This window comes from Schistocerca americana, chromosome 4, assembly GCF_021461395.2.
Source record: "Schistocerca americana isolate TAMUIC-IGC-003095 chromosome 4, iqSchAmer2.1, whole genome shotgun sequence".
Classification (NCBI taxonomy): domain Eukaryota; kingdom Metazoa; phylum Arthropoda; class Insecta; order Orthoptera; family Acrididae; genus Schistocerca; species Schistocerca americana.
In genome coordinates, this window is record NC_060122.1 from 331,843,548 (window position 1) to 331,858,330 (window position 14,783).

Genomic DNA, 14,783 nt, shown 5'->3' on the forward strand with positions numbered 1-14,783 from the left:
GTGTTTTCCTGTTAGCTTAGTTCATTCCATTTCTCAGCCAGCACAGCCTCCTGGTCTAATCACTTTTGTCAGTTACAGAAAAGAGAATTTTTCTGCTGTAAAGTCACTAAAATTTTTTACACAAAATCACCCAGCTCCAGGAAACATTACTTTCGCTCTTACAAAAGCTAAAATATATAATAAAATGCAAATCACAACATGTCTCCCATAATATTTTCAGCAAATAAGTGAGTCTCTTCAAATATATTTGCATGTATTTCACACATGTTAATTTTCGTATCAACAAAATATACAAAAATATGTTCTTGTCACTGTACACTTCTAAAATATTCACATAGAAGTCATTCCTGGTTACAGATATAAGCTAGCAGCAAATACTATATCTCTTTTCATCAACTTGATACCCTCACTAAACTTGTTTTCTAAATCAGTATTACCGATATTCTTTGCCGCTTGACACAGCTGCCGAAGAATTTCCTCAAGGCGCCTCATGCATCTGATTATACTTCCTGTAGACATTATAAACATATCACTATTATAGCTGTAAGCAATCACACTATCATACTAAAATCTAATTTCAGTCTAAATAATGATGCCAATTCATAAAATCTGTTGAATATATGATACAATTTCAAAGAGATGTAGGGATTTCTAACTTGCTTTAAATGTTCATAAATGTAAATCTGTGCGCTTCACAAAAAAAGATTGGTACCGTGGGACTACAGTATCAAAGAGTCACAGCTGGAATCGGTAAACTTATACTAATACATGGGTGTAACAGTTTGTAGGGGGCATGAAATGGAGTGATCACAAAGGCACAGTCGTGGGTAAAGCAGGTCATATAGGTCGTGCAGAATACAGTGGCCAATCCACAGTGACCAGTTTTCATCCGAACCTTGGGCCGAGCTCATTCTTCTGTTCATAAGGGGAGGCTGACAAGTGTTTTCCATCTTTTGGCTGGATGGCAATAAGAGAATCAACGTGCTTGCCCTGCAATCTTTCTCAAATGATTTTACAGAAACTACTCGGTAAAAAAAAAAATCATTTTTGTTTCACTTGTAGCTTGAATGTCAGGTTCACAATGATGTGCCCATCATTCTATTAATGGTCATAGTTATTGTGATACTTATATGGCAGTAAGAAACTATGCAAAATTCGAAAAAGTTTGCAGTGGAAAATAGTGATCACTACAATTCTCTGCGTTTGGGGCATTTCACATAATATGTTGGTGTGTATGAAACTGACTTAACATATTGAAATTTTCTTTAGATTTGGGTGAAGGTTTCACCGCTCTCGAAAAAATTTATCTATGTAGTGCACTCATTTATGATTGCTCCGCTCCAGCAATAAAGCCAGAGTGAAATACCCACACCATTCCTCATATTTCATGAACAGTTTGAGGTACTGAAATGAGATTTTGGCAAATAATCGCACACAAAGAAGAGAGCATTTTGCTGTATGATTATTATGCAAAACAACATTATCTACCTCATTATTCCACTAACTTCAGATTTCTCCGATGAAAGAAGTAATTTTTAAGGCCTGTCAATAGCTGGTGAAACAAGAAATGCTATGGGTCTTGGAGCAACATAAGTGATGTCATTACATGCTTATTTTGTACCGAGGATGTGCTTTTTCATAAGATACTGACCTTACTTTTCCTTAGTTTCTCACTTAATAAACCACTTTTTCAGAATTCTCTCACAATTGCGTCTCCACAAAATGATAGTAAGGTGAGACTGTGTAAACTCTGCAGCATTTTGGCAAAAGAAGCAAATTTTAACATGGCAACAAGAGGAATGTGTAGGTTCTACTCAAAATTCCCCACTTGTGACACTTCTCTGAAAGTTAAAAATGATAAACAAACCAGGCAAAAATAAAGTGCTGTATTTTCGGTGGTATTCTTTTTCGATACTAACTGAGAGGAGGTAACAGATCTTTCTGAATGGTCACCATGCAAGTGTGGGTGTGAAGTGGCCCCACTTAATATTTACAAAAAATGTAATTGTAGGCTATCAAACCTCCATCTAATTTTTCTGCTGGTTTACTATTTCTCTGACCCTCAGTTGTGTTTATGAATATTAATGTACCTGTCACTGAGGAATTCACTTTTCTCATTCTGTATGTGTTTCATTACATGTTTTCTATTACAGTTGCTTTAACTCGAGACATCTTGTTAACCTTCTACAGAAAAGAAAGCATTTTATTTCTATCTTCATTTCATGCTCCAGACCATTCCTCAAAATATGGAAGGGTCTCTTTCAATTTTCTATAATTCCTTCTCCCTTCATAACATAATTCTCTGCTGTATGGTAATGCAAATTTCTGAAAACAATGTGGCTCTGCAGCTGTTATATTTTCCCATGGACATCCAGCTCTACTGGATGGTTACTTCACTTCGGTATACTATTCTGGAGGTAAAATGGTCCCCATTTGAATCTAACGAAGATGGGGAACAACATATCCCCCCCCCCCCCCCCCTCTTCCACTTACTCAACATCAAGAGTCGGAACATGGAGTTTTAGACCCCTTAATTGGGCATGTTAGAGAACTTGAAAAAAGAAGTGAATACACTGAAATTAGTTATAGCGGAAATTAGTGAACTGCAACATAAAATCAAATAGGCATAATTCAGGAGTAGGTCTAATAACAAATCAGAAAGTAGGACTGCAGGTGAATTGCTATGAACAGCATACAGAGCACAATAGTACAAATAGTAGCACACAAGGGAGCATCAAGGGAGATGCGAATTTGACTGTGAGGGGAGACTGGAATTGATAGTAGGAAAAGAAATACGGAGAAAAATCATAGGCGAACACGAAAGTATGGAAAGGAGAAACTGCCTGGCAAGATACTACAAAGAACACAATTTAATTACAGCAAACACTTGGTTCAAGAATGACGAGAGAAGATCTAGATATACTGGAACATTTCAGGTAGACTACATCAGGTTGTTCCAACCTACAATTGGGCAGGGGTAGTAAAACAGCTGATGTGCACGGTCAGTCAGCTGGTCGTGGCATATGCAGTCTTACTACACTGGCTGAGTGTATGCAGGCAGGGGAGGCCAAATTGCTCATGCATGCAATAGGGCCGCCTGGCGGGTAGGCTACGCTACCTGTGCCAGCCTGCGCATGAGCTAAAGAGTGCCCAAGAGCACCACTGCATTATGGGGCACTATTAAAACAGCTTTGATTATGTAATTGTACAACCGAGACTTCAAACCCAGATTTTAAACTGCAAATTACTAGGGGCAGATAGGAACAGCAGATTAAAAGTGAAGAAACTGTAGAAAGGTGGGGAAATTAAGGGGGTGGGGCCTGGATAAATTGGAAAAACCAGTGGTGGTTGTGAATTTCAAAGGGAGCATTAGGCAACGACCTACCAGAAAAGGAAATGGAATACAACAGAAGACAAAAGGAAATTTTAGAGAGATGAAACAATGAAGCCAGCAGACGATCAAATAGGAAAAGGAAGAAGACCCAGTAAAAATCATTGAGTGCACACAAAATTTTGAATTTAATGATAAAAGAAGAAAATATAAAACTGCAGTGAATCATGTAAGCAAAAGGACATACATTCATCTAAAAATGAGAGTGGCAGGAAGAGAAAAATGAGAAATCAGGCATGGTTGTAAGAGAAATGCAAAGCTGTAGAAGCATGTATAACTAGATGTTGCCTATATCAAGATTAAAGAAACCTTCGGAGACAGAAAAAGCAGCAGTATGAATATCAAGAGCTTACACGGTAAACCAAGGCTATGCAAATAAAGGAAGCCTGAAGATGGAACAGATATATAGAAGAGCTGTACAGAGGAGAGAAACTTTAAACAATTTTATGGAAAGAGAACGAGAAGTAAATGAAAATGAGATAGGAGATGTGATACAGGAAGAAGAATTTGACACAACACTGTATGTTGCCAGGGGCAGATGTAGACTGTCCATTATTTACAAGGTGTACAACTTTACTTCCGCCATTTTTTCCCCAACATTTGAGGCCTTAATGAAACAAATTGGTTACATATGCATCATTCAAAGTATTTTACATAGCTGGCCACTACTATCTCCCATCTTTTGGGCATTGTATGAATTCCACGTCGAAAAAATCATCTTTTGAAGCGATCCATGAATTGATCCAAACTGTGACTTCTTCATGAGAGCGGAAGTGTTGGTCAGCCAGGCCATGCACCATTGATCTAAAGAGGTGATAGTCAGAGGGAGCAATGTCTGGAGAATATGGCGGATGGGGTAGGACTTCCCATTTTAACGTTTTGACCTCTTTTGCAATGTGGGGTCAAGTGTTGTCGTGCACCAAAATCACTTTATCGTGCCTCTTGCTGCATTGCGGCCGTTTGTCTTTTAATGCTCGGCTCACATGCATTAATTGTGTTTGATAATGAGCACCTTTGATTGTTTCACTTGGTTTTAACACCTCATAGCACATGACGCCGAGCTGGTCCCACCAAATGCAGAGCATGATCTTGGAGCCGTGAATATTCAGTTTGGCCGTTGACGTGGAAGCATGGCCGGGATATGATTTTTTGCATTTAGGGTTATCATAATGAACCCATTTTTCGTCCCCGGTCACAATGCAACATAGAAATCCCTTCTGTTTTTGACTCTGAAGCAACTGTTGACAAACACAGAAATGCCTTTCAACATCTCTTGGTTTCAGTTCACGCGGGACCCAAGTTCCTTCTTTCTGAATCATGCCCATAGCCTTGAGACATTCTGAAATGGCTTGCTGTGTCACTCCCATTAATTGTGCCAATTCTTCTTGAGTTTGATGTGAGTCTTTATTCAGCAATGTGTCAATCTTCCACCACTATGCCAGTGTGCAATGTTAAAATCACCATTCTTCAAGTGTTGAAACCACTCATGACACGTTCTTTCACTAATAGCATCCTTACCATATGTACTTGAGAGAATTCGACGAGACTCAGCCACTGTTTTCTTCATATTGAAACAAAACAGTAACACCTCCCACAAATGACAAGAATTAGGCTCATAAACTAACATTTTCTATCAAGAACAACTTTATGATGCAGACACAAATCAACTAATGTTTGAATGAGGTTATGTTGACCGAGGTCCAAGCTAACTGCCTGATGTCTATATGATCCGTTTTTTTTTACCGTTGTCGCCATCTATTGGCAAACGGTGGAAGCACAGTTGTACACCTGTTGTTGGATATGAACTGCAGAGTAAAAGTGAGGAAACTGCAGGAAGCTGGGAAATTAAATAAAGCTCCTGGAGTAGATGACATTCCCCCATAATTCTTGGGATCCCTGGGAGAACCACATAAAAGACAACTATTTTAGCTAGTATTCAAAATTTATGAGGCAGGTGAAATGCCCTCAGACCTCACCAAGAATATAACAATCCCAGTTCTTAACCAAAAGTCATGGCTGCAAAGTACTGACACAAAGAATGGAAAGACCAACAGAAGCCAACCTAGTGGAATACCAGTTTGGGTTTCAGAGAACTGTAGGAACATGTAATACAATATGTCCCTACAACTCATCTTAAAAGATAGACCAAAGGAAGGTAAACCGAAGCATTCGTAAATTTCGAGAAAGCCAAAACACACTCCTCGAAATTCTAAAGATAGCAGGAATAAAGTAGAGGGAGGTAAAGCTTTTCTTCATTTTGTGCAGCACCCTGACTGCAGCTGTATGAGACAAAGGACATGAAAGAAAGTGAGGATGGGCTGCAGGCTATTTGTTCAATGAGCAAGCAGTACAGGATACAAAAAGAAATCGGAAAAATAAACTAAACATCAGGGAGAGGGAACAAAAAATTCTGAGGGTTGTTAATGACATGTCAAAGACCACAAAGGACTTTTAAGAGCAGCTGAATAGAATGGATAGTGTCTTGGAAAGAAGTTTTAAATGAGCATCAACAAAAATAAAATGAGGATAAAACAATTTAGTTATATCAGGTGATGCTGAGGCAATTAAATTAGAAAATAAGACACTGAAAGTGGTAGATGAGCGTTGTAATTTGGAGAGTGAAATAACCTCCGATAGCCAAAGTAGAGGAGATAAATATGCAAACTGCCGATAGTTCCTGAAGAGGACAAATATTTTAACATTTAATATAAATATAAGTGTTACAAAGTGTTTTTTAAAAGTATATGCCAATACAGAAGTGGAAAATAAACAGTGCAGACAAGAAGAGAAAAGAAGCTTTTGAAATGTAATATTATAGAACAATGCTGAAGGTTAGATGGATAGATTGAATAAATAATATCCACAAACTGAATAAAACTGGAGAGAAATGAAATTTCTGGTGCAACTTAACTAAAAGTAGAGGTAGATTGACAGGAGATTTCTTGAACAATCACAGAGTACTTAATTTGATAATGGAAGGTAGTGCGGGGTTAAAATAGAAGGAGACCAAAGCTTGCTACAGTAAACAGGTTCACATGGATGTACATTGCAGTAGTTATGGAGAAATGAAGAGGTTTATGCAGGTTAGAGTAGCAGGGGAAGTTCCATTAAACCAGCCGTTGGGCTGAAGATGATGACGACGACATGTTTTTTGAAACACACTAATGAATAAATCTATTCACAGACAACTTTACTTGCTCCAGATTAGCTTACAACTTATCTTTACAAATGACAGGAAGCATAATTTGTATTTGGAGAGCCAAGGGAAATGAAGAGCAACTTTCTTTTCAACAGCAAGAGACATGAATGCTTCTTTTCTTCTTCTCTCTCCTTCCCCCCCCCCCCCAAGTTCCATTTCAGGATATCAATCAGTCCAATCCTGTCTTTCGTGTATTTTGCTGCCTCCATTAAGATGGCCTGTATAATAGACAAGCATAAACATCACTGCTTCTACTCATAGAGTGCTGAAATTCCATTTGTCACTTATCATCAAAGCAAATGTTGAAAAGATAATTGATGTCTATTCTTTTTCCAACTGAAGGGCATGGCAGAATAAAGAGCTAACCCATGAGAGCATAGTTTTGAGCTTTTGTGTGTCATATGTTTGATTAAATCTGTGAACTGCAAATCACAGTGAACCTAGAACTACATTTTCTAAGAACTGTTACACTATTCATTTAGCTATATAATCTGTTAAATGGTAAAAAATTGTTCATTAGTTCTACAAAATTGTTTACTCGTTGCATTGTCCCAACTATTGTGGGTTACATTTTTACAGTATTGCAGAATATTTTAATAATAATATTATGAAAAAAGATAGTTGCTACTCACCATAATGCAGAGATGCTGAGTCGCATATAGGCACAACAAAAAGACTGTCACAAAATAAGCTTTTGGCCAACAAGGCCTTTGTCAAAAATAGCACACACATACACACACACACACACACACACACACACACACACACACACACACACACACACACACACACACACACGTGATTTTTGACAAAGGCCTTGTTGGCCAAAAGCTTATTTTGTGACTGTCTTTTTGTTTTGTGTGTGTGTGTGTGTGTGTTTTCTATTTTTGACAAAGACCTTGTTGGCCAAAAGCTTATTTTGTGACAGTCTTTTTGTTGTATCTATCTGTGACTCAGTATCTCTGCTATATGGTGAGTAGCAACTATCCTTTTCTTAATATTGTTACATTCCATCCTGGATTTTCAGTTATTAGAATATTTTAATAAGTGTGGTATTTCCAGTCATGAAGTATAAATTTTACAATTACTGTGAGTTAACAATGTCTTCATCAAAATGTATTCTGAAAAGTTTTGGAAACAAATGAATGACTTTTACTACATTACATCAGAGAGTAGAAGTTGCTAAACATAAGAGAGAAAATAATTATTACCATAATAGCCTTACATTTCTGCAAGGTAACAATGTCAGTTTTCTTATAGTGATTAAATTAACGCACAAAGCATTTATGAACTTCTCTGTTCATTTTCTTTTGAATTAGAAAATAGGGTCAAAATTTCCCCCATAAATAAGCTACAACACAATATGTGTAGAAAAGTCATCAAGAAACAATAGGAGTTTCTTTTGTGTAGTCAAAACAATTTTGTATCTTCATTTTCTTTGTTATTCACTTGAAGATTTTCAAAATAAAAGAGTGATATGTTGGTGGTAACCGTTTTTTGTGTACTAGATGTGATCCATTACATTTTTTTGCTAACTCTGGGGTGGCACGGACTGCCCCTCTACCTTTCTAATGAAATATTTGAGAAGTCTGCATTCACTTGATGTTTGACAATCGCTGTCATGAGGCAGACATGTTTGAAGTTAATGTATTGGCCATCTTCACAGTTTCTGTTTGTTGCATTTAGATTCGTTTTCAATTGTTATGATGTAAAGCCAAACAGTGACTTAACAACCTTAAAGGCATTTATGGATACATATTAGATTAGATTTGTATACTACCAACATTAAATGATTCCTCGAAATTTTAAACAAATTCCGTGTGTAAAACTTTGAGGTTAGACCAGTGGTAATATAATGTCAAGTCACACTTAAGGTATCTTCATCATCAAATGATTTGCATCACTGTCATCAATGAACAAATCATTGTCTTCATTAACCTTCTCATCAAGCATCCATCTCTTTACTCACTACAAGATTTTGATGTCAGTACCATATTGATACTGTGGTATGACACTGTTTTCCAGCAGTTGTAATAGAACTATTTATTACAAACATACAGTTTAGATTAAACCAATACTGACAGTATGGTTAGACTAATTCTTACCAACTTGAGGGTTGGCACCTCCTTCCGCCGACCCTATTAATTCGGTGTTATGTATCACGTAAGCCATTATGCTTTCTTCACCTCTGAATATATTTTTCTCTCTTATTAATCTGCATACAACTTCAACTACATTTCCTTTTGGCAGTGAAATGTCTTTCGTTACATAACTTCTCTCACAGATGCTCAAAAAACACCATATCTTATGGACTTAAGAGACATTTTTTTCTTTGAAAAACTGCTTCCAAAATTCAGGTGTGTCTTATACTCAAAATTAAAATAAAAACGTCCAGTGTCTGATTTAAAAATCCCACCAGTCTTAAAAATGCCATAAATTCGATGCCACAGGAAACCTATCTCTACCTGGCAACTTTGGATTCAACAGACAGCAGCAGTGCTCCGATGCAACAAACATGAGTTGTGGAGATTCACAAGCTTGCTAACACTGCCTCCCTCCCGCTCCACTACCACAATGGAACAAATGGATGAAACTCAACAGCAATTCATGCCGAAGGGAGCTTTAAGATGACTTACAATCAAACAACTGTGTCAGTAAATAAAACAGCCATGGTCTAAAGTAAGAGAAGACATTATTGATAAATCTTTCAAGAAGTGTGTCATAAGTAATGCTCTCACTGTCAATGGAAACCATCTTACATATGAAGAGGATGATGATGAAGAAGAAGAAGAAGAAGAAGAAGAAGAAGAAGAAGATTATTATGATGATGATGATGATTCAGATGATTATTTTCAGGGATTTTAAAGCTCAGTTTGGTTTTATACAGTAAGAATTTTTTTAAGTCTGGTGTTGCAATCTAATAATAAAGATTTTTTTAACTGTTTAAAAATTAAGGTGTGTCTTATAGTTCACAGTGTCTTATAGTCCATAAAATATAGTACTTTTATTAGTTGGGTCTAACATTCCTTCCTGCTGCCACTAGCAGTAATTAATCACATTGAGTTTTAATTCTCATGTGAAGTTAATAGTAAACTTTAAGTTGTCCCAAAATGTCAGGCTTGGTTTTAAAGCTGAGACCCATGGACACCAGTGAAGTAGCACAGCATGCACTGAATTTTGCTAATCTATTGTAACGCAACAGAAGTGACACATCTTTGAATATATTGTTTATGTTAGATCAAAGGTATGTTACCTGACCTTCCAATGTACAACTGCAATTAAGTTTTTCAACTTACCTTCAAATATGTCTGTCATTTTACAGAGCTGCAAAAATGTAGCTCCCTTGCACCATGCATACAGAACATCCATAAGGAACGGTTTAAATTGATCTACATAATTATCTTCATTTACATCTAATTTTGCTTCTGCGCTGACTCTTGCTATCCTCCGTGCCAGATCCTATGCGGGAAAAAAAAGAAAGGAGAGAGAAAGAAGCCGGTTGCACAAAACATTAGTTTTGTAAACAGATACTAATGGCAACATTAAACCACTTTACAGAACTTAAAAAGGCCATTTCATAAAGCACATGCATTTCCTCATAATCACGTCTTGCATGTGTTGAAGCTATGTATGTCCTAAGGTAGGTATTACAACAAAGTTACTTACATGGATAAAGGAATGTGGCCAGATGACATCAGAAGTGGTTTCATGGGCCTCAACAAACACTTTACAGAAGTTCAAACAATGGAAAACACAGGATGGAGTAAGGACATATTTGCCATTTATTGGAGTCCAGACTGGCATAACAAAGAGACTGCTAAACAAATAAGCTTCCGGCCAAAAGGTATTCTTCTGGGTTAGACAAACAACATACACACACATTCAATGCAAAAACAAATCATGCATGCTCATACCCACACCCATGCGTGCGCGCACACACTCACTCACTCACACACACACACACACACACACACACACACACACACACACACACACACACTACCAAAGTCTCCGCCTGCCTATGCCAGGCTGCAAGCAACAGTGTACGGTGGGAGAAGCAATCTGGTTGGTGGGGGTAAGGAGGGGGGGCTGGGGCATACCATGCAATTTGAAAGCCTTGCCTCTCCTTAAAACTCTCTGTGATAGATGTGCTCAAATCTTTGATTAGGAAAAAGAACTGATTTCAAAGCTCAGTCATTACTAAAGTGACAGTTCCCGTACATCTAATGCTTCTGACTCTAAAAAAGAGCTGGATAGACTAACATGGAGACATTTTAATGCCTATTACCCTCAGTCAAACCGAGCAAGGCGGCACAGTGTTTAGCACACTGGACTCACATTCAGGATGACAATGGTTCAAATACCTGTCCAAGACATTAAGATTTAGGCTTTGCATAATTTCCCTAAGGGCACTTTCACTTGACAACACACATCTCTCGCATGTCTTTGGTAGTAGGAACTGATGAATTCCCAAGGTATCAGTGCCGTCCTTTACAGCAGATACTGCTACGCCAGTGACTGCCATGTCACATTTGCTTTCAAGACCTGATCCACATCTCATCTAAGTTATTCCTGAATAGAGCAGGAGGCCCTCACTATCATTTGTGCAGTTCAGAAATTTAAGTTATTGTTTTATGGACAGAAGTGTAATGTTTTTGCTGCTCATCATCCATTGCTCACTACCTTTGGCCCTATGCATCACTTTCCACATTTGACTACCCAATCACTTCCAGGGCTGGGCACTGTACTTGTACAACTTCCATTATTCTATCCACTATCGAGCAGCAAGATTACACACTAATTTGTTTGTGCCCCGATTCCCTATGGGAACTGACCCAGACTTAAGCCATAATGAACTGGTGTGTTTCCAGCTTGATTCAGATCTGAATTCAAACAATTCAACCTTTCCTTGGTCACCACAGACAACAACCCGATATTAAGCCACCTCGCTCACTTTGTAAAACAAAAGTTGCTGCACATACCTCCTGGATCCAAATTTCATCCCTAGTAGCCATGATGGCATCAATAACACTTAAACCAAGGGGTTCTGTTGGGGGTCTCAGATGAAGACCACTGCTGCATCCTGATTCCTCCCTTCCTTCAGCCACAAGTGCTTTGCTTCCTACACAACATCCACTGAGGCATGTCCCTAATGAAAACTGTGACCCAACAACACATATTTTGGACAAATTTTGACTCAGAGATTGCCGACCTGGTCCATGAATGTTCCACTTCTCAGGCTCATAATGCTGCACCTTCCCAATGATGCTCTCCCTTCCCAGACACTACGAACCTGTGGGAGCATCTTCACTTAAATTTTGCCATTTTTGGGCTCCATGTGACTTATTGTGATCAATAGCATATCTCACTTCCCTTTAGTGTTTCACATGTCCCAGGTCACTACTGCTGCAATTATTGCAGCATGGAAAAAATCTTTGCTCTTGAAAGCACACAACCCACCTTGGTTTCTAATTAAGGGACAGCATTTACCTCCCATGACCAAGAATTGTTTTAGCATCCATAATGAGATTCAACCCTAGCACTGTGCGTTTTTGCTATGTCTCACACAGCCATATGGACACTTTATCACACCTTCCAAAACCCAGCTCTGCGAGGTAATGATGTCTAACACTGCTGCTAATGCTGTCTGTAGTTTTCTAACACTTAGAGGACCATTTTGATCAAGAGACACAGCTCGGTGGAGTGGCTCCACGACAGACTTTGTCACACCCTCTTGGATATATTGCGCCTACTGTCAGCAAATGTCATTGCCAAGGCCTCTCCCTTATGTGTGGACCCATTTCTCCAGGCTTCACCCACCAGAACACACAGCACAATCTCTGTCTGCCACAGGTCTAAAAAGTATACTTGACTGTCACTGCTTGGCGGACACAGTGACACCACCAATTGCCGCTATGCAAACTGAACTAGTCACTCAACGTTATTACAGGCCAATAGTGATATTACCCTCCTCTGTCACTTTTATTTCGAGTTTCCAACACAAGATACTCCAATCCCATATCTATATCCAACACAAGATACTCTAATCCCATATCTATCACCACAGTGTAGGTTTTTATGTCATTATTTTATGTCCTTTCTAATCACTTTACTGAAAAAGGTGTTTTCCAACAACAACAAAAACCAACCATAGACATGTGAAATTTTACATTCAAGTTCCATTCACTACAAATTTAATCTACTCCACCTGTTATAAATTAGTTATCGCAGTCGATTGCTACAGCAGTATCTCAATATTGTACCACCAGATGTTTATAGCAACTAGCTATGCAGGAATCAATTCATTTGAAGTATCAATTATTTTGCTTGTTTTGAGATTTGTCTCCAAAGAAATTATCGATCGGATCTTATCAGAACCATCCACACTCACTGGAAAATTAATTACTGAAATAAAAGTGTATGATAGAATGTATTCCTAGAGCATTTTTCCTCTCACAAGCCTTCAGAAAATTTACAATGAAATAATTAGAAATCATTAACAGCTGCTTTCTGCCTAACAGCTTGCGTAACAAGGAATCGTGGTGTCTAACAAACTGCTCAAAAGTTTCATAGTGGGGATCTGTACATATTGAAAATTAAAATTTACTTATTATGAATCTCTCTCTCTCTCTCTCTCTCTCTCTCTCTCTCTCTCTCTCTCTCTCTCTCCCCCTTTCTCCCCCCCCCCCCCCCCCCTCCCCTCTCCATTTGTAGCACTCCAATATTTGAAACCAATCAGTGGTGTCACATTTCATTACTGAAACACACTTGTCTGTATCACAACTCGTGGGTTTTCTACTGGAGGTTTATTTAGCACATCAACTCACTGGGTGCAAATGAAACAGTTATCACGGAGAGGTTCATCTGGACAGCACAGTAGTTTATCCAACTCTGATACAGAGGAGTTGGTATGCACTTATCTTCCTTTGGCCCAAGAACTGACTCACTCGGCTTAATACAGAATCCAAAGCCTACAAAAGCTTGAGATTTTTCACAAAGACACAGTATTTACAAAGGTGAAAAGGCAATCATTACAACACAACAACAAGGAGTAAATCTTTCAGTCATCTAACCACATAATTTACTGAGAAGTATACAACAAAATGTTATAGGAATTATATTGATACCTGCATTTGTCTCAAGGGACCAGCTAACTCTTCTGACCTCTTTGGCATTTCCGAACTCTTCTCATCACACACAAAACAACTCAAAAGTGCAACAGACTGCGGTACTGAAAGGTCATTGAACATGCCATTGAATATCATTTCTGTCATAAGCAGTTCATCACCACTGAAAATGTAAAATAGATGGTTTAGAATGCCAATGAAATAGCAAGAACCAAATGATATTGTGTAAAGACTGAATTTCTAACTAAATAAAAAGAGTTAAAAGCAAAAGATGAAAATGTAACTGTCTTATCATAAGTTTTGACAAAGGATGTATTGCCTCTCACTGCAAATAGTAAATTCCAGAGAAGATTTCTTAGCCACTGCTAGACATGTTTCAGTTGTTCATTACAACTTTTTTGAAAATCCTACAATAGTGATACTACGAGGTGTATTCAATAAGTAATGCAAGGCTTTTTTACTCAGCAAATTTTCACTGAAAAATGCAGAATTTGTTGTGGGACATAGTGAAGTTCCGATAGATGGTGGTGCTATATGTTCCCTTAAAATGGCATCTGTAATGGAGGTGCATTCCAAGCAGAGGGCTGTAATTGAGTTTCTTTAGGCAGAAAACCAGAGCATCACAGATATTCATAGGCACTTGCAGGATATCTATGGAGACCTGCCAGTGAACAAAAGCATGGAAAGTCGTTGGGCGCGAGGTGTCTGTTTTCAACGCAACATCGCACAAACCTGTCCGATCTCCTGCCTGCAGGCCGGCCACATACAGTTGTAACTCCTGCAATGCTGGAATATGTGGCCACACTCATTCAAAGTGATAGACAGATCGCAGTCAAACACCTCAGTGCACAGCTGGGCGTTCCTGTTAGCACTGCATACACACTCATCCACCAGTTGGAGTACTCAAAGTGTGTGCCCAATGAGTTCCTCGTCGCCTAACAGAAGACTATAAAGAACAACAGAGGACCATCTATGCGGAATTGCTTGCACATTACAGGGCTGATCATGATAATCTTTTGACAAACATCATCACAGGTGATGAAACATGGGTTCATCGCTTTGAACT

At 38.4% G+C, this 14,783-nt stretch overlaps 1 protein-coding gene across 1 annotated transcript in view; it reads right to left on the reverse strand.

Moving 5' to 3' along the window:
• Positions 1-239: 239 nt before the first annotated feature.
• The window catches only part of LOC124612305 (exosome RNA helicase MTR4), an 89,869-nt gene continuing 75,325 nt past the window's right edge, over positions 240-14,783 (reverse strand). The window contains exons 14-16 of the mRNA XM_047140421.1: positions 13,718-13,880; positions 9,887-10,049; positions 240-509 (exon numbers count right to left, since the gene is read on the reverse strand). Coding sequence (XP_046996377.1) covers positions 352-509; positions 9,887-10,049; positions 13,718-13,880 — 484 coding nt within the window. The 3' untranslated portion in view covers positions 240-351. The remainder of the gene's footprint in view (positions 510-9,886; positions 10,050-13,717; positions 13,881-14,783) is intronic.